This window comes from Vipera berus (assembly GCF_964194415.1).
Source record: "Vipera berus genome assembly, chromosome: 2".
Lineage (NCBI taxonomy): Eukaryota > Metazoa > Chordata > Lepidosauria > Squamata > Viperidae > Vipera > Vipera berus.
The window spans coordinates 60048766-60073245 of NC_138203.1; the positions used below are offsets into that span (position 1 = coordinate 60048766).

Sequence of the window (24480 nt, forward strand, 5' to 3'; positions counted from 1 at the left end):
ACAACTGATATCCTTCAAAATGACCAGCAATTGTATTAAAGCAAGAAAAAAGTCAAAAATTTACATTTTTAAACATTTTCACCTGATGTATTTTTAAAAATTGTTTGGGTAAGATGCATAGCTAGATTTTTTTTTTAAAAAAATATTTTGTATGGACAGGTAGTTCTTGACTTACAGCTACAACTGGGACTGGACTCTCAGTCACTGAGTGAAGCAGTCATTAAAATGCCACATGATCATTTTGCTCAATGACTACATTTCTGGTTGTCAGTAAATGATCTCATGAGTTGTTAAGTGGATGGAGTCAGAGATTTGGAGTGCGGAGGTGCTTCAGGGAGTGGGGGAGACCCAGCATAACCTATAGGGCCCACCAGCATGCAAAAATTTGCTGTGGCCCAGGAGGCTATGGGCAGCTACACCCCCCCCCCCCAGCAAGCATAGGTTGCCCTACATGTTTTGCATGTTTTCTGCAGCTGCTGACAGGCCCTATCTATTGCAAGGTGCAGTCTTCTTATCAAAGCCATCTTGCACCATTCTGCATCTGGGTACCATTCATGTGATCATTCAGAAGGTTGCTTCTTCAAATTAGGCAATTTGGTTAAGGAGCCTTCTGAACAATTGCGACGGTGGTGCCTACTTGCAGAATGGCATGAAGCAGTCTCAAGAAACCCACATGTCACAATAAACTGGGCGTGCCCGCCAACAGTTGCAGAAAAACTTCATAAGTTGTGAGGCAGTTTATGCACACCGGTGGATCCTGGCTAAGGCCTTTCAGGCCTGAAGGGGCTGGGAGCTGGCCTGGGTTTCCCAGGTGTGGTGATCCGAGAGGGCAGCTAAGATAGCGGGGAGAGATAGGTAAATGGGGGACATTGCAATGCCCATGCGGTCATATTGTGAGCAGACTGCCAAATATTTTTATCATGTAACCGCAGGGGCACTTCAACAGCCATAACATTGGACACAAATAAGTCCCTTCATTCATGTTGTAATGTTGAACGCTCACTGAACAAATAGTCATAAGTCAAGGACTACTTGTATTTATTTAGCGTTTTCTAAACAGTAGCTTTTAATAGTAGGATGAATTGTCTCCTACAATATTTCATACAAATCAACTATGTTTTGTTTTGCACTTAAACATAAAACATTCAGTATGCGGCTACTTAACTGGAAAGCACTACAAGATACTCCCATTTTCACAAAAGATCCTTTCAACAAAATTATTACCATGTGTTTTAAGTTATGATGGAAACATTCCAAAGTTTAACTTTTTCTTTCTTAGCCAAGTTTAGGGATGCAAAGCCCATTATTTTGTCTTTCTGTCCTAAATCACTTTAGCAGCACTTGATATTGCGTACTTGAAAAAAGGTACTCCACACCCAAGGGGCACATTAAACAAGCTCTTGGCTGGGAGAGGATTTGTCAAAGAGATTTTACTAAGGATCAGCAGTTGGCAGATTGCTCACCAATAATATTGTATGGCTATATTGTAGATATGCAGCTGCTTTGCAAACAAAAGATAAGCTTGCTGTAGTGATGTGTTGTTCACTGATTGGCAACCTATAAATCTTGTATAATTACATTTCTCAGAGCCACACTACATCTTCATCAAAGACATACGTTGAACTTCAGCAGTTAAAACAACACGTTTTATTTCTTAATGCTATTTGTGTCCAGTATTGGCTATACATGTGGAGAAGACGACAAGAAGATCTCCTTCCTTTAGTTTGCCTGGACCAAGAATGCTTATGAGGAGTTGTTTCTCTTGGAAGCTCCCAGGGAGACTACAATGTAGAGCATTCGCTCTATTAGTAAGCTTACTGTTTCCTTCAAGGAAATGTGTTATCTGTTATTTCTGCTTGTTGGAGGCCCATTGTTTAAGACTGTACTTTTAAAGGTACTTCTAAAGATACTATTGCATCCATAAGAAATTAGAACTTCGTTACAAAGATGTCCTTAGAAGATGGTGAACATTCTTTTATGCCCATGTTATTGCTTCCTTTATCTTTCCAGTTATTAACTATGGTTAGCATTTGAATTCAGAGATATCAAAAACCATTGCTGATAGCCTTATTTGTTTGCAAATTTCCCAGAACCATTTCTTCTATCATTATATAAAGAAGTAGTAATTTAATCCAGCTAGACATTTCCATTCTCAATTATTTATTTTTCTGCACACTTGTTCTCCACTAGCCTGAAGTAGATGCAAGCACTTCCAATTTATGGTTATTTTGATCACTACAACATATTTCAAATATTTGGTGATTTAATTCAAGTTATAGGTTGGTATATGTATACCTATGGACATAGGATGGTCATCTACATATTTAATGTAACCAACAACTTAAAATAATGTTGTTTTGGAGGGATTTATGGAGACTTCAAAAATGGGTAGATCATTCGCAGTAGATAACACTGCTTAACTATAGCAGCTGTTTCCTAGGGTGACACATACTAATTTATCCCAAAACACAAAGACTATTAGTTCTGCCATTAAACTACTCCACAATGAAAAAGATAAATATATTTTAAAAGGAGAGATGAGCAGACTCCATATCCATCTGCCTGGCATCCAATTATGTGCAGTAGAAGATTATACAGCAGTACAGATCTTCTGTCATACAACTGAGAAGAGAGTTAGATTACATTCTAAACGTTTCTCTTGTTATTTTAATGTCTTTGCTTGTTGTATGCAAAACTTTGGATAATACCTACTCTTGTTCTTTCTAGCCTCATTTCTCATTTTTATTATCCAGCGTAGGCAGGCTTAACCACATATATGCTTTCTTCTAAGTTTCTCAGATCTCAGAATATGTGGAACTTTAGATGTTTGAGGAGTCTAGCAGGTGATCTGCCACAGTCTCCACCACATTTATTAGTCTGACTCAGTTTATCCACCTTAGCCCCAGGGTTCAGTGCTATTGAATTGGCTAGTCTTTCTGAGATGAAAGTTTTAAGTGTTCAGGGATTTCTATTGAATATTCTTTTTGAGCAGAGAAGACTCACGATAGATCATATATGATATACACAAACTAAGACAAAGTTTACATTTAAGAGGTTAAAAAATAATTTTGGTTCAACATTTAGTTTTAAAAGATCTTCAAAATGGGATAGAAGATGGGAAGTCACATAGTAATCATTATTTTATTCACCAGAAATTATGAATTTCTCTGCTGTTAAAAAACAGAAACAGAAAGGGATAGGATTCACATTTTTTGAACATTTATTTAGTGATCACTATCTTAGAAAGTTTGATGTTCACTGCTTTATGTATTATTTTATGCATTTGTCTAATGCCAGCAATATTTTTAGAAGTAATACAAATCAATGCAGTTACCAAAAACATTTTTTATCATTTTATCCCAGTTTTCAACATAAAGCTTTAATATGGTGGTTAGTGATGATGAAAATAAATAAATAAATGTTAAAATAAATAATAGCTATCAGAAAAGGAAGTAAAATAGTAGATAAGAATTTTTAATCTTTCAAAGAATTAGAACTAAAACATACTATTCAAAGCTTATAGTCAACTTCAGAGGAAGTGCTAATTCCAAATAATAATCAGCTTCTTCATCAATTACAAAAAATATTTTATTTCTATCTTCTTCCTTGTATCTCAGGATTTTTCCCCACATTCACCCAGAGGCTCATTCCAGAAATAAAACACACACATTTTTTTTTATTTCTGAGCTATTTACATAACTGAATTTGCCACTGAATTGCTTGTCAACTACAGATTTCATTGATGAGGTAAAAAGGACTTCTCTCCACATTGTCTCATGATTTTAAAGAATTGTAAACATTTAGGATATTGCATAATAAAATGTTTGTATTCTAAATCATACCTATGTAACAAAAATAAATAATTATCTGAGAAGTATTAACATATATCGAGATTTGTGCTCGTTAGTAGGAGTAAAGGGATAGCGTTGAAAGCTATGCTATTGCGCTGTATTAACATTTAGAATATTTCAAAATAATTTTTTGTCTCTCAGCAAATAACTCTAAAAAAACTCCCTGAGAATTCTGTAAAAACAGGGAAGTAGAATAGGGGTTTTCAGACCACAAGACCTGTTTGTTTTGTTATTTTTTTCAAGAGGCAAAGCTCTAGAGCAGAGGTGTCAAACTGCCGGCCCATGGGCCGGATGCATCACATGGAAGCCGCGCCCACCCAATGCCGGCAATGGCAAAACTGTCCCGATACGTTGCTTTTGACATGTCTGCTCTAGATATAGAAAACTGGCAATAAAATGAAAAGTAAAACTTTTATTCTAAATACAAAATTTAAATTTCCAGTATCCCCAATCCTACCCCTCCAAACCCTTGAATTTCACAGTTATTTTTTTGGGGGGAGGGTATTGTGCTGCAAAATAAATAAAGTGTTCTGTGAGAAGGGATGCACTTGTTTTCTTTGAATAAAATGTCAATATTTGGAGAGACTAATGTTACCTGTAAATATCTTCTGTATTTAGCCTGCTCCTGTAAGCAATATAAACTGACAAATAACATTTCTGTAGTTGACTAGCAGTTTCAGGATATTCTTTTAAATCTTTATCCAAAATTTTGTAAGTTTTACCACATGAGAAAAGATTTGTCATGTGAAATCAGATGAATTTAATTTTAATTTTTCAAAATTTATGTCAAATTAATTTGGCTTTTTGGCTGCCATCTGCAACTATCAGTTTGTAGACATTGAGCTGTATCTGGAAAACTGTTCACATTGTATAAATATTTAGGAGGCCTAATATTTTTTTTAAAAAACAAAAATGTATATATATAGAATGGTATATATCATGAGTCAGTGTTGATGGCACAGATAGTTTTTCTTGTAAAATGCCAGGCGAGCATTCTTTTCCTTCTTGGTTGTATTAACCTGATCCTCATGAATGTTTGCTTCCAGAGAAGTCCCACTTCCGAGGAAAGTATTGCAGCTGAGTAGGTAGTCCTAAATTTCTTTATTAATTTCCCCCATCTCAGTAGGGCTTACTTGTTATAGGAAATCTCAGGATGTCACCTTGATGATTAAGTAAACCTTATGCATGCACACAAATACTGTCCTCCACATGGAAAATGAAGAGGGAGGGATTCACTCTATGCTGCTAAGCAAGCTAGACATGTTTGAAGGCAGGAAGAGTCTGGTTTTGTGTATTGCATGTGGCAAAGGAAAGAAACCAGCTGTCTTATGTGTGGATCACAGCTGTGGTTAATGATAAAAACGGGTGATATAAAGCCTGTGAGATGGGAAGAACTGTGTTGAGAAGGGGGAGGATGACCGAATGTGCATCTGTGAGCAGCGTAGTTGTGGTTTGAGTCTCCACAGGATTAAATTTAAATATATAATAAAAATTCCACTATGCTTTTTCAGTTTTATCATTGCAGATTATTCTTTCACTACACTGTTACTTTTACTATGTAAAATTGTAAACAACATTGAAGTGTCAATGTCTCTGTCTTCTTTCTGTCTTTTATCCTTATTAGTATCCTTCAGTTTACCTCTCTGGTCCTGAGAAAATGAAAGGTGGGATTTGGTTAAATTGTTCTAGCAAAGAATTAATTGGATTTTCCATTGATCTGAATACATTGTTATTCAAAACACGTAAAACATGTCTGGATGGTTCACAAAAATGTAATGTGCCTCAAAATCTCTGTACCAATTTCTATAAAGTTTGGGTCTTATCCTCAATAGTTTAGCTTTCTTGCAGATTTAGTTCCACTTTGGGGAAAAAATAAGGAGACATCATTTAGTTATTTTCCTATGTTTTTATGGAAGGTGTAACTCTGATTTTTTTCCCTCCAGTTGATGTTCCAGAATCATCATCAAATCAGGCTGGGCATCATATTAACTTAGTAGATACAGTGGTGATCACAATAACAGTAATAATGTTGTGTGCTGCCTGACTTTCAGTGACTCCTCATATCCATAGTATGCTACAATACCACAGTACTTGTTAGTTGTTCTGGTTACTTCTCCTAGTTCACCTTTTATGAAGGTATAAAAGAAAATAAACCTGAGCAAACAAAATAAGGAAGAATATGCTTTTGCCTAGAAACATAATTATAACTGAGTAACGTATTAAAGCAACAATTCTGTACATGTTTAATTGCATTCTCAGTAAATTTTCTGAGATTATTTCCAAGTATGATATGACATATATGATGTTGAAATATATAAAAACAACTTTGAATAGACAACAGATTGGTCACAGAAATATTAAAATACATGGTTGAGGGGTAGGCCTTTTCTAGTAGATGATGTCATGTATATTTAACACATCTATATTTTATGAACTGCAACAATGACCTTTGTGAAAACAGGAATAACTTCACTTGATAGTCTGTCTTGTCTACAAGACTTACCTCCCATAAAATGATTCCTTTTACCTCACCTAACACCAGTCAGCCCAGTAATGTGATGGAAGTTGGAATCTTAACATTGCAGGGCCTTGATTCACAGTAGTCACGAAAGTAGCCCTTAATATGCATGTAGCACACAGAGGTTTAATTTTAACTTGTATCCCCAGCATGGAGTCCAGGGATGGTAATTTGTCCACCATTATGTTTCCTAGTACCCACCATGTTTTCTAATCTTGCATACAGGTAGTCCTCCATTTACAACTATTATTGTAACCAATACTGTTGGTTATTAAAGTGAGTCAGCCCAGTTTTGCAGTCTTTTTTGGCATGGTTGTGAAAACAAATCTCTGCAGTTGTTAATTGAACCATGAGTTCATCGCGTGAATCTGGCTTCCCCCATTGACTTTGCTTATCAGCAGCCAACTGGGAAAATTGAAACTGGTGATCACATGACTCCATGATGCTGCAGTCTTCGTAAACACATGCAGGTTGCCAAGGGCCAGAATTTTGATCACATGACTATGGGATGCTGTAACAGTCGCAGGTGCAAGGACCAGTTGTAAGCCACTTTTTTCAGTGCCAAATGGTTGCTAAACAAATGGTTATAAATTGAGGTCTACCTTTATTTTTATTTTTTTAAAAGAATGGAAACTTTCATGTTGTGACATAAAGCACCAGCTTCAGGAATAATATTTATTTCTAACAATATCCTGGGTCATAAGTGGCATTATTAGATCAAATATGGATACTTGCAAGCCTGTTAATTTTATGGACATTATATCATTGCTTACACTCATAAACACACCATGGCAATCATTCTGTGAGAATGTGTATAATGTGACAATGTTGTGGATAGATTTTGAATCTTTTAGTAGTTTAGAAACCATTTTGTGATACATTTGTGCAGATTTCAGAGAAATACCTCAAGCTTCCTGTATCTCAAACATCTGTGCATATATATGATTTATTCTATTTTAGTATTTTGCAAAAAGATTAAACCACATCTTTTTCCTCTGTGCAAATGTGTCTCTAAATATATTGAACTTCTAGCCATAAATAAATTTCAAGACCACATGGAAAACGTTACTGTCATTTTCTCCTCTTGAGTGTTTTTGAAAATGAACTACTCTTTCCTTTTGTAAGATCACAGTCTTCTGCTATACTACAAAGAATGAAGTAGTTTGGAAATCATTTGTGAAAACCTTTGCTCACTTCATTCCTTCCTTTTCTTTCTGCAGTTTTATATTCCAATCCAACTAATCAGAAGCATGTGCTTAAGAAGCAGAAGAATTACTGAGGCTCATTCTAGAAGCTTCTTCTGTTCACCATTGTGGCAAATATATGTTTGTTGGAAGAAGTGATCCAATAATAGACATTTACAAGAAATCAACAGCATATTTAATTGGATTTCTATATTTGCACAAGCTTTCTAAGTTAAAAGGCTTTTTTTTGCCAAATAAACATTTTGCTGCTGCAGTTACTTATCTACAATTGTAGAACAAAAATCTTTGACATGGCTCTTGTTCTATATGGGATCATGAGTTTATATCTTGGAATGTCAGCGGCATTAGGTCCAGTACCCCGAATTACTTGGGAACATAAAGGTAAGAAATAGTTTCAGGTAATGATAATGATACATAAATTTAAGGCATTCTAATCATGCTGCTTGCCTACCTTTACAATTTATGGAAATAAAAACATTAGGTAAATTTGCAAGTACTGTGTAATTTATTTATTTATTTTATTTATTTATTTATTTGTTTTTATAAACCGCCCTTCTCCCGAGGGACTCGGGGCGGTGTACAGAATAAGGTGGGCATACAGAATGAACAATAGTGAAAAAAAACAATAGTAAAATACAAACTGGGACCCCAATTAGAGCTATCAGGCCAGGCCGGACTGGTTTAATATGACAGTTAAATAAGTGGGAATTTAATTTAGGTCATTTGTGTACCTTATTTAATCCTCTTTTCTTTGTGATAAGACACTACTAGAAATAATGTTCATTCAGGAAAGAATGCAAACTTGGCTGGACAAATAGCTTAATGACCAATGTTTCATTCCTGAATTCACTATTTAGAGCTTATTTTCATATAATTGTTTTCACTAAAGAGAGAAGCAGTATATGTGTAAAAAGCAAACAGATATAAAGCGTGATGAGTTCCATTAATGTAATGGTAAAAGTTAAATGCAAATATTTTCTATTTAATAAGACCTGGAATTTTATTCTTATTTCCCTTCCCAGAAATTCAATATGAATATAGTAAACATTGGCTACTGTATTGCTTAAGGAGAAATTGTCAAGTGATAAGTTATTTTGATAGATAAGGTAACCCAATTGGTGGATATTTTTTTGAGTGATGATGATAATCCAATCCATTATCTGGTTCATGAGGAAATGTTTCATTATTAAGTTGTCCACTTCAAAGGTTGGCTTCATAAGCCATTCTAAAGGGAAAAAACAACAACAGAAGTATAGATTATTCTACCCACTGTAGTTCTCAAGGGAATTAAGAAATAGAATAGAAAGAGTGACACATTTTGTACAATACGTCCATTGCCAAACAGTTGTTCTCAAGTAGTTGCTATTCAAAAGACCATGTACTGTAAGCTGAAGGGTTCTGTAACCTAGTCCTCAGCTGGCATTCTTATTGTTTAATTGCTTATTCAATATTTCTGCAAGAAAAGCTGTTTCAACAATCTCTTGTAGTCCCTCAGAGATACATTTTCAGCCCTTTGCTCTTCCTTTAAATACACGATACCTGGGTGGCCTCATTAAGTTCCATGGCTGTCAGCACCATGTTTATGGTGCCCAGCAGTACTTATCTGCCCCTGAGTCTCCCTCTCAGTATATTTGTATCTTGAAATGCTTATGCAGGTATTATTTCTTTGAAATTCATTACATCCAAGATAGAGTTTCTGTCTGCAAAAGAAGCTATTCCTTATGGTTTGGACTAACATACCCTTAAATCTATATGTTGGATCAGTTTTTAGCTCTTTCAAATTGCTTATCCTTGCTTTCAAATCAAATTGACAAATAGCTTTCTTTAAAAAAATACAACTAGTTTGAACAGTTTGAGATTTCCTTAATTATTTTAAACCATACTTTCATTCATCATGGAAGAGAGGAATTAAATGTGCTGAAACAAGGCAGTATTGTATTTATATATCCATAGGACTTGGCACAAAACCAAAATGAAATCAATGGGAATGCAAGTTCCATTCAGAAGGTTCTAACAAGACTTGGAACTGTGACAGTGTATAGAAAGCAACATTATATGCTGCCATTTTATCTTTGCCTTTGGTTATTCCTCAGTTTTTTTGGAGGCAACCTTGAAAGGCAGTTCATTGTTACATACGACTTTTCATTTCCCCTATTCTTTCAGAATACAATTCATATTGCTATTCAGGAACACAGTGAAACAACAAAATATGCATAGAGTTTCAACAATAAGACAGATAATTAAAGTTCTTGATTCTTCAAACTATTTGTAAAGAAGTTTTAATAAAAGAGTAGGAAAATTGGTTAAAGCAAACTAAATCTGATAAATGCATCCGTCTCCCCAACAAAAATCAGACTTCTTTAAAGGAATAGCTGTACCATATAAAATAAATAGACTTGATTTATTTAGATTAATCTTCCATCTAATATAGGTGGCCCTTTTTACTCCATTGGGGTTTTATTCCAGCATTGAAACTACTTATCATAAACTTGTGAATAACAAGTCCTTGAAAAAATATATGGTTAAGTAAAGGATTGTTCTCTGCTTATTGTAAAGTGACAAAAACTAATCTAGAAAATTGGATATATAAAATTTTTCACTGCAGGTCACAAGATCTGGTCTCTTGAATAAGGACCATTTGAATGAAATCCAATTCTCTTTACATTTGCTTTTTGACTTGTGAAGAATAAGTATGGCCAGAGAACAAATACTTATAATTGTTATATGTTACGCTCAGGGAGAAGGGCGGCATATAAATTTAATAAACCTTAAACCTTAAAGAAACAATTACTGCTTTGTCCCAGTAGCATTCTACAGTCTGTCTCAAATGAATTTGACCTTTATATTAATCCTAATATGCATACTAATATTTGAACCAGTATTTCTGGTTCATTTTTCAGTATCAAATCCTTATTTTCCTCATGCTTGCTTTTCAGGAAGAGCCCCATTCTCAAACATCATATTACTTCATATAACTTTGAATTACAAATTTCAGTTAAACATTTGAGTTACTTTTTGCCTCTTAGGTTTCTGTAAATCCTAGTTAGTAAATTGTGCTGTTTTAATGTAACATTGCATGACTCAAAATGAAGACTCTAACAGATCTTTGTTTTGATTAATGTTTGCCTTAAGCTTGCTATGTTTTGAATTAACATTTGCTCTGAAATCATTGTTTATTAACAGAAGTTCATCTGGTACACTTTCAAGAGCCAGAAATATCTAACTACTCAACCTTGTTACTAGACGAAGACAGAGAAACTTTGTATGTGGGGGCTAGAGAAGTTATATTTGCTTTGAATTCATTCAACATTGTGGAAAAAAAGGAAGAGGTAGGTATGCAGTTTTATGGTTCTCAGATTTTTCTGCCCTTGACCAATGATGCAGTCATACAGATAAGTCAGTGAATTTAAGAGCATTTGCTCATCAGAGATAAGTCAGTGAATTTAAGAGCATTTGCTTCCTAGTACCATTTCAGCGCAATATTAAGATTTCTGTGGTTATGAGTAGAAGAAGCACACTGCTGGTGAAATTCTACTAGCATAGTAATTCTGACATAGATATATGAAAAGCGTAAAAAGTCAATCTAGATGCTTTTATCGGGTGGAACTTGTCAGCTATTTTCCAGCTGCTGAGTCTTTGATTCACAGTAGCCTTTTATATTATTGCTTTCCTGCTGCTTATATTGCCCATTCACTGTAGGAAATGTCTTCAAGCATGGAGAAGGACCTTTTAGTCTTCAGGGTATAATGAGTCACTGCAGAAATTCATTCAGTATAGAATAGAATAAATAATATGTAATAATTTTGCCTTTTGTTGTTGTTGCTCAAGCTTAGTTTATGCTGACATAGCTCCAGAATGGCAGGTATGTTTGAGAAAGTCTTTTGTCAAGACAGTGCCTATTTATTTAGTCTTGAATTTTCATTTGTGTTTGTCTTGGAATACTGTCTTCTGGCTTTAGTATTAATTTCTGTGAGCAATAGCATCAGGAAAGACTTTGGATTTGTTCTTCTGTTTTCCTCCAGGTGTTTTGGAAGGTAACAGAAGACAAGAAAACGAAATGTGCAGAAAAGGGCAAATCAAAACAGGTGAGTAAATGTTGTTGTTTGTCACATACCCATTTGACTTTGAAGAAAACATTGGTATGAAGAAATTTTGTTTTAGGTGGTCCTAAAATAGTAGTAGAGTGAGTTTTCCATGGTAACTCATAATGCCAAACATGCCATATTTGTGTACATATGTATGACAGTAGTTGATCTTTTTAACCACAAAGTACTTCTAAGAAAGCATACTTGTGTGTGTTCTTACTTTTCTTTAAATGTGGTAGAAGCAGTATTAAACTGGGACAGCCACTCCCTAAACCAGCTACTGCTTCCATCTGTCGTCTTCACCTTCCAGTATATATACAGGCTTGGTTTTTTGTTGCAACACTTTGGAAACACTAGTGTTGAAGGATTGGCAACCTATTGGAAAAAAGGCATTTGGTTTGCATCTTCTTTACATTTGCTGCTTTGGAACCAAATGGGAGTGTTTTTCCCCCCTACTAGGATGATAAAATCCTCTCCTTTGCTGTTAACATCAGTTTTTGATTAACAGCACAAATGTGGAACCCATCATTTGGCATCTCTCTTTACTTTTGTTGAAATGAATGTTCCCAGCTCCGTGCTGTGAGGATGTTGAGAGTTTGGATGCCTGAGGAAATAGCCTCAAAATTAAAGGAGGATCAAATAATCATTTTTCACATGCAATCTCTTTGGTAGGTTCATGCTGTGTGTGTGTGTGTGTGTGTGTGTGTTTGTGTGTGTGTGTACATATATAATGTCAGGGGAAAAAATTTGCCAAATGTTTGTGCTCTGAGCAGTGAAAAAGTTGTTATCAGTGTTAATTTGTTATTTTTCATTATCTTTCAAAAGATTTTTAAAGATGGAAAGAAGGCAACTGAATTCTGAATTTTTGAAGCATCCTGCCATTGTTAGAAATGGTATTTAGATTGGCATGCTCACTAAAAATACAATGCAATTATATTAAATTAGTAAAGCAATAGATTTCTGTCCTATACGTACATATGTGGTGATAAATCAATAGTGCATACTTATACATCAGCCGGCATAAGATTGCATGGAGTATAGTCAAGCTATGAGAATTATTAAACAAAGGGTTTTAGCTATAGAATAGCAAACAGATTAGCTGTATTTTATCCCATTTTAGAGCTCATACAGCCTACCCCAGATGGGTATTTGGCAGATACTAGTTATGTAGTTTTTTCTGTCCAACAAAAAAGCTTATTTAGGACTAAACCTGATGTCTTACCTTTCACAGTCCTCAGTGGGAGATCTACTAAAGCCCCATGTTTAATTTTTTTGCCTTCCATTGAGATTGCAGCATCTGCTACATGTACTTCTTGTTTAACAGCTGCTCATCCAACAACCATTTGAAGTTATGATGGTGCTGAATAAGGAACATTTATGACAGGTCCTCATAGTTGCAGTTGTCACAGCATCCCTGCAGTCAGGTGGTCATTATTCAAGCACTTGGCAAGCAGTTCACAGTTACACTGTTGCAGCAGTTTGCGGTCACGTGATCTCCATTTGTGATCTTCACTGCTGGCTTACAAAGTCAATGGGGGAAGCTACCAAGATGGCAACAAATGGTGATCATATAACCACAGCATGCCACAACCTCACAGGATTTACCTAATGATGGCAACCGGAGCTGCCTGAACTACCATTATAAGTTGTGACATCATAACTTAGGACTGCATTGCTTAGTGCCCAAGTTCCTGATCCGAATTATCATTGGCAAGCAAGGACTACTTGAATTCTAATGCCCTTACTATATGGGCAGTCAACATATTGTCATTTCTTCTATACTGACAAAGTTCACAGATAAATGAAAGTTTCTCACTGCCTCCCTCTTGTAAGCTAAAAGCTGTATACTGTATTACATTTAGCATTAGGATTAGATCCTCCTGTGCTAGGTAGCATATTAGGCAGCAGAACTGGCCTCAGGATGAGTGCCAAGAAATTGAAAATCATGTATGTGAGCTCCACTGCACAAATATGGAGAATTACACTTGGATCACAGTGACTTGAGGAGGTAGAAAGGTTTTCTTAATTGGGTAGTGTATAGCACATTTCCTAATTTTACTGTATATGGTAGCAAACAAGGTAGGCAGTTTGATTACTAACAGGAATGGGCGTGGGCTAATAATATATTGAAGGATTTTTTTAAAACTACTACATTTGATTGGCTATTATTTTAACCCATGGTTAATCCATTTAAACTTATATTTAATATTGGCTATTTGCCCCAGTTACTGATGAAACAATTTTTCTTCCCTTTTTATTGTATTTCTGCCAACTTTACAAAATTCTAATAGTCGTATTACAAAATTCTTTAGGAGAACATTTTTATTGAATTGATTACAGGCTCAATGATCTAGCATCTTATATTTAATATTGGCTATTTGCCCCAATTATTGATGAAACAATTTTTCTACATTTTTATTGTATTTTTACTGATTTTATAAACTCCTAATAATCTGTTACAAATTTTTTTAGAAGAACATTGTTTATTGAATTGGTTACAGGCTCAGTGATCTAGCATCTAAATAATTGTATTTCCTAGCAGCAGTTTGTTACTAATACAGTAGTTTAGCTCTTTTATTTTTCCTAGCAGCGTAATCTGTACTCTCTTTCATCCGAAAAAGCTCTCAGAGCACAGAATAATAAAAAGAAGAGCATTTTTTCCTTTAGACTTATATTAGTGCACAAAAGAAAAGGTGGATAGCAAGGGGGGGGGAGAGGTAATAGAGTTACTAATCCTTTTAGTTACCAGTTGTATTAGCACCAGGATGCTCAGAATGGTTGAGATGAAACTTACCTGTGTACACAAGTTAAAGACATTTGTGTTACTAATTTTGGATTTTTTTTTCAAAAATATTGAGGTTTTGATTAATTGCCTTCTTTATTTTCTCTCCTGTCAATTTTTTTTTTACAGACAGAGTGCCTTAACTATGTTCGTGTCTTACAATATTTGAATGATACTTTGCTCTATGTGTGTGGAACAAATGCATTTCAGCCTATCTGTGATCATCTGGTAAGTGTGAAAATACAGTTTATTTAGGGACAACTGGAAAATTACGTTCAGTAGTGAATAGAGCAAAACCCCATGTTGCATGATTGGAGTTCAGTTAAAATTTCTTACAAAATGTATGATATAAAGACTTGTCCTTGTTAATGAATGTTGTTTTTACAATAGACCATATGGAAACATCCTGCATGTCTGATATTCCTTTTATTTCTTTACCTAAGCACTTATTGACTCTCCATTTCTCTGCTCCCTGTCAGCTCCTGACTCGATCATTATTTTTCAATTCTGAATCCTTTAGAATGACATCTTTTTAACAAAAACACACCTGCCTGCTTTCCATACATTGTATTCTAAGGCAGGACAAGAAGCAACTAATCAAAGAGAGAAGCAACCTAGAACAAAGGAAAAATTTCCTGACAGTTAGAACAATTAAATCAGTGGAACAACCTGCCTCCAGAAGTTGTGAATGCTCCAACGCTGGAAGTTTTTAAGAAGAGACTGGCCAGCCATTTGTCTGAAATGCTATAGGTTTTGCTGCCTGAGCAGGGGGGTTGGACTGGAAGACCTTCAAGGTCCCTTCCAACTCTATTGTTGTTGTTGTTATTCTATAGATCATTTATTTGGATCTTGTTTTGTTCCCAAGGACAAAATTCTTGTGAACTTTTCTTCTTACGAACTTATTTTATTTAACATCACTTCAAAAGCAATGTCAACTTTTTAAACCTATGTAGTTCCCATTTCTATATTACACTGCTGCAGTTTTGTTACTTTAATGGATTTCTTTATTATTAGAAGCGTTATTTAACATTCTGAATCACGTGTTGACATTCTGGATTTTTTTCACTTTCACTCTTTTGTCTCTTAATTTTTATCATAATTTTATCCATCTATTTTTTAAGAATTAGAATAATAATTTCTTGGCATATTAAAAATTGAATTTGCATACCTTTTTTCCTTCATATGTATAGTCAAATTCAGTATGCTTCACGTTTAATTCAGGTCTCTAAATATTTTCTTATTTTATCGAGATTGAGAAAATCATGTAACCTTCAGAACAAAACAGGAGGTCAAAATAGTTATAAACGGTATTTGTTTCAAATTGCTACTTAGTTGTCTGATTTGGATGGCAACAAAGTTATGATAATAAAAGGCTTCCTACATATTTAGGCAAAAGAGTTTTGCATATTTCTACCTGAGACATGAATGAATATAATCAATAATCTCCATAGCATATCAGCTTTCTTTCTACTGCATACCTCAGTTGTCCATATTACTCTTTCCTGAATTTTTGCTCACTCTTAATTTCATTCTAAATGGAACCTTTCCTTCATTTTGCTTCTAAATGAAGACAACCCTTCCTTTGTTGATTGCAGATAATGATAGATTCTTACACATTGTGAAAACAGGGCAGACATGAGCATTCTCAAATAGAGGTGGTCCTCTGTTTGATCACAAATAGAGGGCAACTGTTTACAGCAAATATTGTCCAGAACCAGTGGAGTTTTTTTATAGTCTTATGGGTCCAGAATTCCACACAGTGCAGAAAAACATTAACAGAGAATAGGTGGTTTGCGACAGCATTCCCTTTCTACGACAACTCGCTGCGGCCAACTCGCCACAACCAACTTGCTGCGGGACAACTTGCCATGGTTAACTCGCTGCGGGAAAACTCACTGCAGGACAAGAGTTGCAGTAATATCAAAGAAACAGTGGAATAGAATTATTAAAGAAAGGAAGCCAAAGGAGGGAGAAAATGAAATGTGAATGACAAAAATTTAAATATTCTTTTAATTATTTTAAATAATCAAACTGAATTGTTGAATTGTCCCATAGCGGTTTGTCCCATGGTGAGCTGGCCACGGCAAGTTGTCTCGCAGCGAGTTGGTCTCAGCAAATTGGCCATGGTGAGTTGGCCGTGGCGAGTTAGCTGTGGCAAGTTGGCTCATTCTACCCTTCCTATATAGGGAAAAAGTAGAATCTGAGCGAAATAGGGGCAGAGATGTCATTCAGTTCCAGGTCTTTGCCAGACAGCTCTCTCTCTCTTTCCTTGTGGTTTGTTTGAAACAGTCTCCTTATACATATTCTTGTATATGTAATGGAAAGTAACAGTGCTAATTTATTTCAAAAGCAAATACTTTTATGATTCAGAGCACACTCATAACTTTGCTTTTGGTTCATTTGTTCATTAATATAACAGGGTTGATAAGACTCAATGAATTCATACAGTGCAAATATGTACTATCCTGCTAAAGTTAAACAGTTCTGGATTTTGTTCCTTTTTTAAGTACAGGCCTTTTTAATTTCATTAAAATAAATACAGCTATTCTGTAATTTTAAAAATGGCTTATTTAAGATATCAAAAGCTGATTTCCTTAATATTTTTTAAATTTATTTCTTTTATGTTGAGATGATAGCATGGGGAAGAAACAATATTATTGTAGCATCTAAGGTAATATCTCATTTGTTATTTAAATTAAGTCTTGGGATATTCACCAGGAGATAATAGACTGAAGTCTGGAATGAGTTGAAACAGTTATGAATATTTCAGCAGATGATTTCAAAAATGATTGCATGAGTTTGGTCTTTGTGTATCTCCAGTCCCACTGACATTTTAATTATTTTGTTTTTGTTGTTTGCCACTTTGAATTGTCTTTAGTAGGAATAAAAATATTTGAATAAATTGAATAATCATGAGAGCATACTTTTGGGCAGTGTCTGACCCAAAAATGAAATGTTATAGCTCTGTAGATGTCTATATGAATTCCAAAGACGGTCTTCCAATTGAAAATTCCAACCTTCTCCCTTACCTTTCCCCCTGTGTATGTGTGTGTGTGCATGCGCGCGCGCGCACACACACACACACACACACACAAAACTGTAAAGTAGAATGTAGCTACTTATATTTCAAATAGAAAATAACAAAAATTAAACTGTTTTGTAGAATCTGGCAACATTTAAGCTTATGGGGAGAAATGAAGATGGTAAAGGAAGATGCCCATTTGATCCTGCACAAAGTTATACATCAGTCATGGTTGGTAAGTATACAGTTCAACAATTTTATTCTTTAAACAAAATCAGGAAGATATACATGTTTGTTTAGCAGTAGTACTCAAGGTTCTTTCGAGCTATTTTTAGAACTGAATTTTTCTGATTTAAAAAAGGTAATTGGCATAAATAATTGTTATTAAATTTTGCTTTCCTCATATTTTTTTAAAATCTCTCCGTTTCTTCATGAGAGAGATTTTTTAAAATCACCCTGTCTTCTACTTGTACACCAAAGAACTCAACCAACAAATGCAAAGTTTATATAAGAATAGAAATGAGGTACATTAGGGACGCGGTGGCTCAGTGGGTTAGGACGCTGAGCTTGTCGATCGGAAGGTCGGCAGTTTGGCGGGTCGAATCCCGAGTGCCGCGTAACAGAGTGAGCGCCTGTTACTCGTCCCAGCTTCTGCCAACCTAGCAGTTCGAAAGCACGTAAAAATGCAAGTAGAAAAATAGGGACCACTACGGTGGGAAGGTAACAGCGTTCCGTGCGCCTTTGGCGTCTAGTCATGCCGGCCACATGACCACGGAGATGTCCTCGGACAAGCGCTGGCTCTTCGGCTTTGAAACGGAGATGAGCACCGGCCCCTAGAGTCGGAAACGACTAGCATGCATGTGCGGGGGAACCTTTACCTTTACCTTTTACTTACATTAGAAATAAAAATGTAGTGGAATAATAATTGCATTAAATAACTACATATTGAATTGTAACTACATTTAAAAGATTGCACTGTTTTATTTTTCTTTTGTTAATTTTTTCATACTGTTTTTTTCCTTTTCTTTAATAATGCATGTAGTTTTTATCTTTTGTGGGTTTCTTTCATTTCCATTATTTTAAAAGCAATACAAAATATTTTTTTTAGAGAAATGGTATTTAGGGATTTGATGGGTAGGAAGAAAGCAGTTTTTAAAGCTTTGTACAATTTTAATCAGGATGGGAAAGCAAAATAGTACTATGGCGTGTGATATAATGTTTCAAGCGAAATACATTTATTTTTATTCTGTTTTGTTGTTGTTCTACAGATGGGGATCTTTACTCTGCAACATCTTACAATTTTTTAGGAAGTGAACCTATTATTTCTAGGAACTCGCTGCAAAATCCACTAAGGACAGAATATGCAATTCCTTGGCTTAATGGTAAGGAAATTTAGAGGGGGTTTGATCCTAGAGAAATACAAAAAATGACCCGGAATTCCAAAAAAAAAAAAAAAGTACATTACAATGTTCTTCAACAAACCGTCAAATTTTATCTCATGTAGATATTTTCCTATATTTTTCTTTAAAAAAACCAACAGCATTTCTTTCAAACCTATAGCTGCAGAAAATAACTTTTTTTCTGAATTTTCCATCTATGTTTGAAAGAGATGTCAAAATTCCAAGTATGATTTCAGTATTTAGACTCTTTGGCTAAACGCTGGTTTTGATTTAGGCAATTTGGCTTTGATTATAAATGACCTGGAGACCTTTCAACCTGCAAACAGCAAGGAAAGTAACCTGCTCAACTTGTTTTTGCAACTCACTGCCCCATAGAATATTCCGTTGGGTTGCATCCAATGCTGTTTATCAAAACAGTCATCATGTCTTGGGAGCTATGTATGTATTTGCAACTTATTTGAGAAACGAGGAATTTAGATTGGAATCAATAATTCAATCATGTACGTAAATCTTGATTTCTGAGTTTAATTCATGGCAGGAGTTTGTGGTGTCTCAAAGCTTTTCCTGTTAGGTTTTTGAAACATGGAAATAATAAAAAGTATCCAATGAACCATTACAGAAATGGGGCCCACAGGAGAATAATTAGATGGTAGTCAATTTTGTTTATATTTCCTTTATGTAGAACCAAGTTTTATTTTTGCTGATGTGATAAGAGCTGATCCAGAAAGCCCTGATGAAGATGACGACAAAGTGTACTTCTTTTTCACCGAGGTATCAGTGGAATATGAATTCCTTAACAAACTGATGATTCCAAGGATAGCTAGAGTCTGTAAGGTGGGTCATAGTAAAAACATTTTCTATTTCTTTCTGGGATGGAGGATGGAACCAGTTGAAACAAGAATTTGTTTTGTCAGTCCAGACATGCCTCTTCTTCCCAGCCTATCCCCAAGGGTAACAGTGTTAGGGTTTTTTTTGTCCTTTCTGCTTAGGAGCCAAACTTGCCATTCTTTAAATTAGATCTGCTGTGCTTCCAACAGAGCACTATAACATTAAACTGGACTGTTTGTAGACAGCCATAATTTTCATGGCTTGCCAAACGTTGTTAACTCCTGGCAGTCCCAGCCAGCATAGCCTAAAGTGAGGGATTTCAAGACACTGTTCATCATCATCTTGAAGGCATCTTATATAGTTCTCCGTGGGAAGGAAACATTAAAAGCATTCCAAATTATTTTCAGCAATTGATAATTATTGATGAGGTTTTTTTGCTGAGGTAACAGAATTGCTCAGTAAAATTGCTAATTGTCTGTGAAAATTAAAGGCTTAGTATGGTATCCTGAAAAACCAAGGATTTTTATGATGCTATCACACACTTCTCTCCTTTTATATATATATGAGCTTATCGGTCATTGTCAGCCTGAGGGAATTAGGAAATAGGGACCACTTGGCATCAAGACATCAAACTTATTTGACTGGAATGTGTCTTTCTGTGCCAAGAGAAAATTGCTGATATCTAGTGTGCTGCCACTCTATGTGAGTGCAGTAAAAAAAAGTTCCTTTTGTTGGGGATCTATTTACCATGAAACAATGTGATCCCCCCCAAAGAACATTTAATGCTTTGTCATCTTGTACTTTTATTGTGGGTGGAAGGGTGCGGGAGTTTGTAAGATATTAGGCTCAGCTTTTAATTTGCAACGTGTAATTAAGCAATACAAGCTGATGAAGCCTGCAAGATTTGTGAAATCCCAGCAGTTTTACCAAATGCACTTTGGTGTGGCAATGATGGTTCTCTACCCAATGACAGCTTGTCATTACTTTGAAGTGGTAGTACAACTAATATATGATCTGGATTCCCATTTTTTTTACATGGAATTATATGGAAGGGGGTAGGGAAATGTGAGAGCAAGCTTCATGTAGTGGTTAAGGCACCAGGCTAGAAACTGAGAGACTGAATTCTAGCCCCACTTTAGGCAGAAAACCTGGTGACCTTTTACCAGTTGCTCTTTCTCAGCCCTAGGAAGCAGGTAATGGCAAACTACTTTTGAAATCTTGCCAAGAAAACTGCAGGGACTAGTAGAAACAGTTGTCAGGAGCCAATAATAAATTGAAGGCACACACATACAAGCACAAAAATAAGCGTACCTTTCTTGCATTGCTGGTGGTAGTTAGGAAAAGATGTCCATTTTTTGAAAAGGTGCGGTCACAGCAAAGGCTGGAGACCAGGGATGTTTTAAATTTTAGTTCTTTCAGGATTACACATTTCTCCTTTAGAAGCTCTGACTTAAAATTATTTGGAGGTTGAGGCTTCCTGTTACTTAGCAGTGCAGGAGCACAATTCTTCCTGTGCCACAAAGGCAGAGGGAAACAGAAACATTTTCAACTGCTCCCCAATTTCACAGGGAAAAGACACAATTCTTCCTAATGCCAAAGTTGTTTGTAGTGTGGGAAAAAGCTGTATTTATCACAGCAGCCCTGAAGCCATTAACATTATAGAGACCCTGAGTGGCCTTTATTAATATATAATGAAGTGAAAGCAGAAACTGCCTACAGGCTCTTATTCATTTATTTGAAAAGTTTTGTGGTGGTGGTGTGTGTGTGTGTGTGTGTGTGTACACACAATAGGTTCCGAAGTCAAAACATTTCAGTTCTGAAATCTGACATTCTGATTATTAATATCATGTTGAAACTTTGGTGAAGACATGCTCCAGAATTGTTTTAACCTCCAAACAGACCATTTAGACCTCCATATTGTAGCTGAAATGTCCATTTTGTGATCAGAACATTTCTAGTTAAGTTTGGATATGGATATTTTAAGGTTGGAACTTTTCCTCAGTGTTTGGCGCTTTTTAAATATGTACTTAAAATGTAAAAGTGGCCTGGCAGAATTTCATATTTTGTATCTACTCAAACAGTGTAACAGTGCAAAACTGTTTTAAAAAAATATTGTTCTTGGACAATGAAAATACTTTTTTTTCCCAAGGGGGACCAAGGAGGACATCGAACTTTACAAAAAAAATGGACTACCTACCTCAAGGCTCGGTTGTTTTGTTCAGTCCCAGAGAAAAATTTATTTTTCAACATTGTCAACGATATTTTTATTCTAAAGACTTCAAATTTAAAAGAACCAGTGATTTATGGGGTTTTTACTCCTCAGTTGTAAGTAATAGCTTTTTGTTTTAGAGCCCCATTTGTTACCATAGGAGTGTAAAAAGTTGAATAAGTCTCCTTTTTTTTTTAAAGGAATAATGTAGGTCTCTCAGCAGTGTGTGCCTACAATATTTCCACAGTGGAAGATGTTTTTGCCAAAGGAAAGTACATGCAAAGCACCACAGTTGAACAATCCCATACAAAATGGTTGCGATACAATGGAGAGATTCCTAAGCCACGGCCTGGAGCAGTAAGTTCTGGATAACCTATAAATTGGTTACTGTTCCCTCATCTTGATTTCTAAAAAACAATTGTAAGGACAGTTTTTATTCAATATTAGATGCACTTGTTGTGATGGCGTCTAGTTTTAATAGTGATAATCTCCAAACAATAGTAGCACCAGTCTGAGTGAGTTATTTCTTACACCTCTTGACAAGGTGGATAAAAACCAAACGGACTGCTGCAATTTCATTCTTTATTTAAACAGCAGGAATAACATCATTGATAAGTGCTAAATTGTATCTTTGAAGACCACAAGGGAGGATTTTAAGAGAACCATAGTCTTGGTCTTAACACTGGAATCTCACTGATGGTTTTAAACATCTATTAGGTTAGTCTTAATTGATAGGGATATCCTTTTGCCCCTTTGGCTTAATTAAGGAAAAATTAGCTAGTACCAATAAAGAAGAATATTGTAGCTCAGGGTGGAAATGAGGGATCCTTAGTGCTCGTTGAGCTTGGTTGTTTTCAACCTAGCATTGATGATGTTCCCTAGTTTGGGTAATGAAATGTCTACAACACGGGTGTCCAACTCACCACATCAAGTGATGTGTCACGATGTATCGTGACTTTTGTTTTGCACTGCTGGAGCTGGGGTGAGCGCGGCCTCAGTATGATGCAACCAGCCGGCAGTTTGACACCCCTGGTCTACAAGAAAACAACCAAGCTCACAAAGCACAAGGATCCCTCAATTTAGCTAGTTTAAGATTATTATAAGGTATATTTTAGGTTTGCTTGTCTGATGTTAATAACTAGCTATATATGGGAAATAATTGAGGAAGAAAAAATTGAGGAAGAAAAATGCTTATTATCTATTTGATTTGTTTAGAACATTTATATAATTGTCCAACTCAGATGATGTAACTATGTGGCATACATTACAAAAGAAAACAGTGCAAACCATTAAAAGCATGATAGATTCCATTTTTATTTTTGACTATATGTTATAAGAGCCCTGGTGGCATAGTGGTTAAGATGCAGTATTACAATCAAAGTGTGCACAGTCTGTAGTTCGATCCTGATGAGCTTAAAGTTGACTTAGCCTTCCAACTTTCTGAGGTCGGTAACATGATCTAGATTGTTGGGGGCAATGTGCCGACATTTGTAAACCACCCAGAGAGTGCTGTATAGCACTGTGGGACGGTGTATAAGTTTAAATGCTATTGCTATAATAACTTCAAGATTCCTAGTGTGCTATTTCATTTCCAAAGAATATCTTTTAAAAGAATTAAAAGGCTTATGAGAAGATTTCCCTATTGTTAAGGTTAATTTCATCCAGCTTAGAAAAGTCTTGAGTTTTACCTTTTGAAAAAATACAGAAATTACTTCGTACAGCTAGATAATGTTTAAAACAGAGACTTTATTTTAAAGCTTATACAGGTAGTCCTCGATGTATGACCACAATGCAGGCTAAAATTTCTGTTGTTAAGTGAGTTTTGCCTCCATTTTAAAACCTTTATTGCCACAGTTGTTAAGTGAATCAATTGTGAAAGAAGTAAGGTTCTACATTTAGGCAGGAAAAAACAAATGCACAGGTATAGTATAGGAGGTACCTTGCTCAATAGTAGTAACTGTGAGAGAGATCTTGGAGTCCTAGTGGACAATCACTTCAATATGAGCCAGCAGTGTGCTACAGCTGCCAAAAAAGCCAACACAGTGCTAGGCTGCATTAACAGAGGGATAGAATCAAGATCAAGTGAAGTACTAATACCACTCTACAATGCTTTGGTAAGGCCACTCCTGGAATACTGCATCCAGTTTTGGTCACCACGATGTAAAAAAGATGTTGAGAGTCTAGAAAGAGTACAGAGAAGAGCAACAAAGATGATTGGGAGACTGGAGGCTAAAACATATAGGGAACGGTTGCTGGTATTGGGTATGTGTAGTTTAATGAAGAGAAGGGTGAGGGGTGACATGATAGCAGTGTTCCAATATCTCAGGGGCTGCCACAAAGAAGAGGGAGCCAAGCTATTCTCCAAAGCACCTGAAAGCAGGACAAGAAGCAACGGATGGAAACTAGTCAAGGAGAGAAGCAACCTAGAACTAAGGAGAAACTTCCTGACAGTTAGAACAACTAACTAGTGGAACAACCTGCCTCCAGAAGTGGTGAATGCTTCACCACTGGAAGTTTTTAAGAAGAGACTGGACAGCCATTTGTCTGAAATGGTATAGGGTTTCCTGCCTGAGCAGGGGG

At 35.7% G+C, this 24480-nt stretch overlaps 1 protein-coding gene across 1 annotated transcript in view; it reads left to right on the plus strand.

The window, feature by feature from the left end:
- Nucleotides 1-7644: 7644 nt before the first annotated feature.
- Nucleotides 7645-24480, plus strand: part of SEMA4D (semaphorin 4D) — a 29030-nt gene continuing 12194 nt past the window's right edge. The window contains exons 1-9 of the mRNA XM_081320553.1: nucleotides 7645-7955; nucleotides 10758-10903; nucleotides 11597-11659; nucleotides 14571-14669; nucleotides 17605-17698; nucleotides 18732-18845; nucleotides 19546-19697; nucleotides 21841-22016; nucleotides 22101-22257. Of these exons, the coding sequence (XP_081176679.1) occupies nucleotides 7865-7955; nucleotides 10758-10903; nucleotides 11597-11659; nucleotides 14571-14669; nucleotides 17605-17698; nucleotides 18732-18845; nucleotides 19546-19697; nucleotides 21841-22016; nucleotides 22101-22257 (1092 nt within the window). The 5' untranslated portion in view covers nucleotides 7645-7864. The remainder of the gene's footprint in view (nucleotides 7956-10757; nucleotides 10904-11596; nucleotides 11660-14570; nucleotides 14670-17604; nucleotides 17699-18731; nucleotides 18846-19545; nucleotides 19698-21840; nucleotides 22017-22100; nucleotides 22258-24480) is intronic.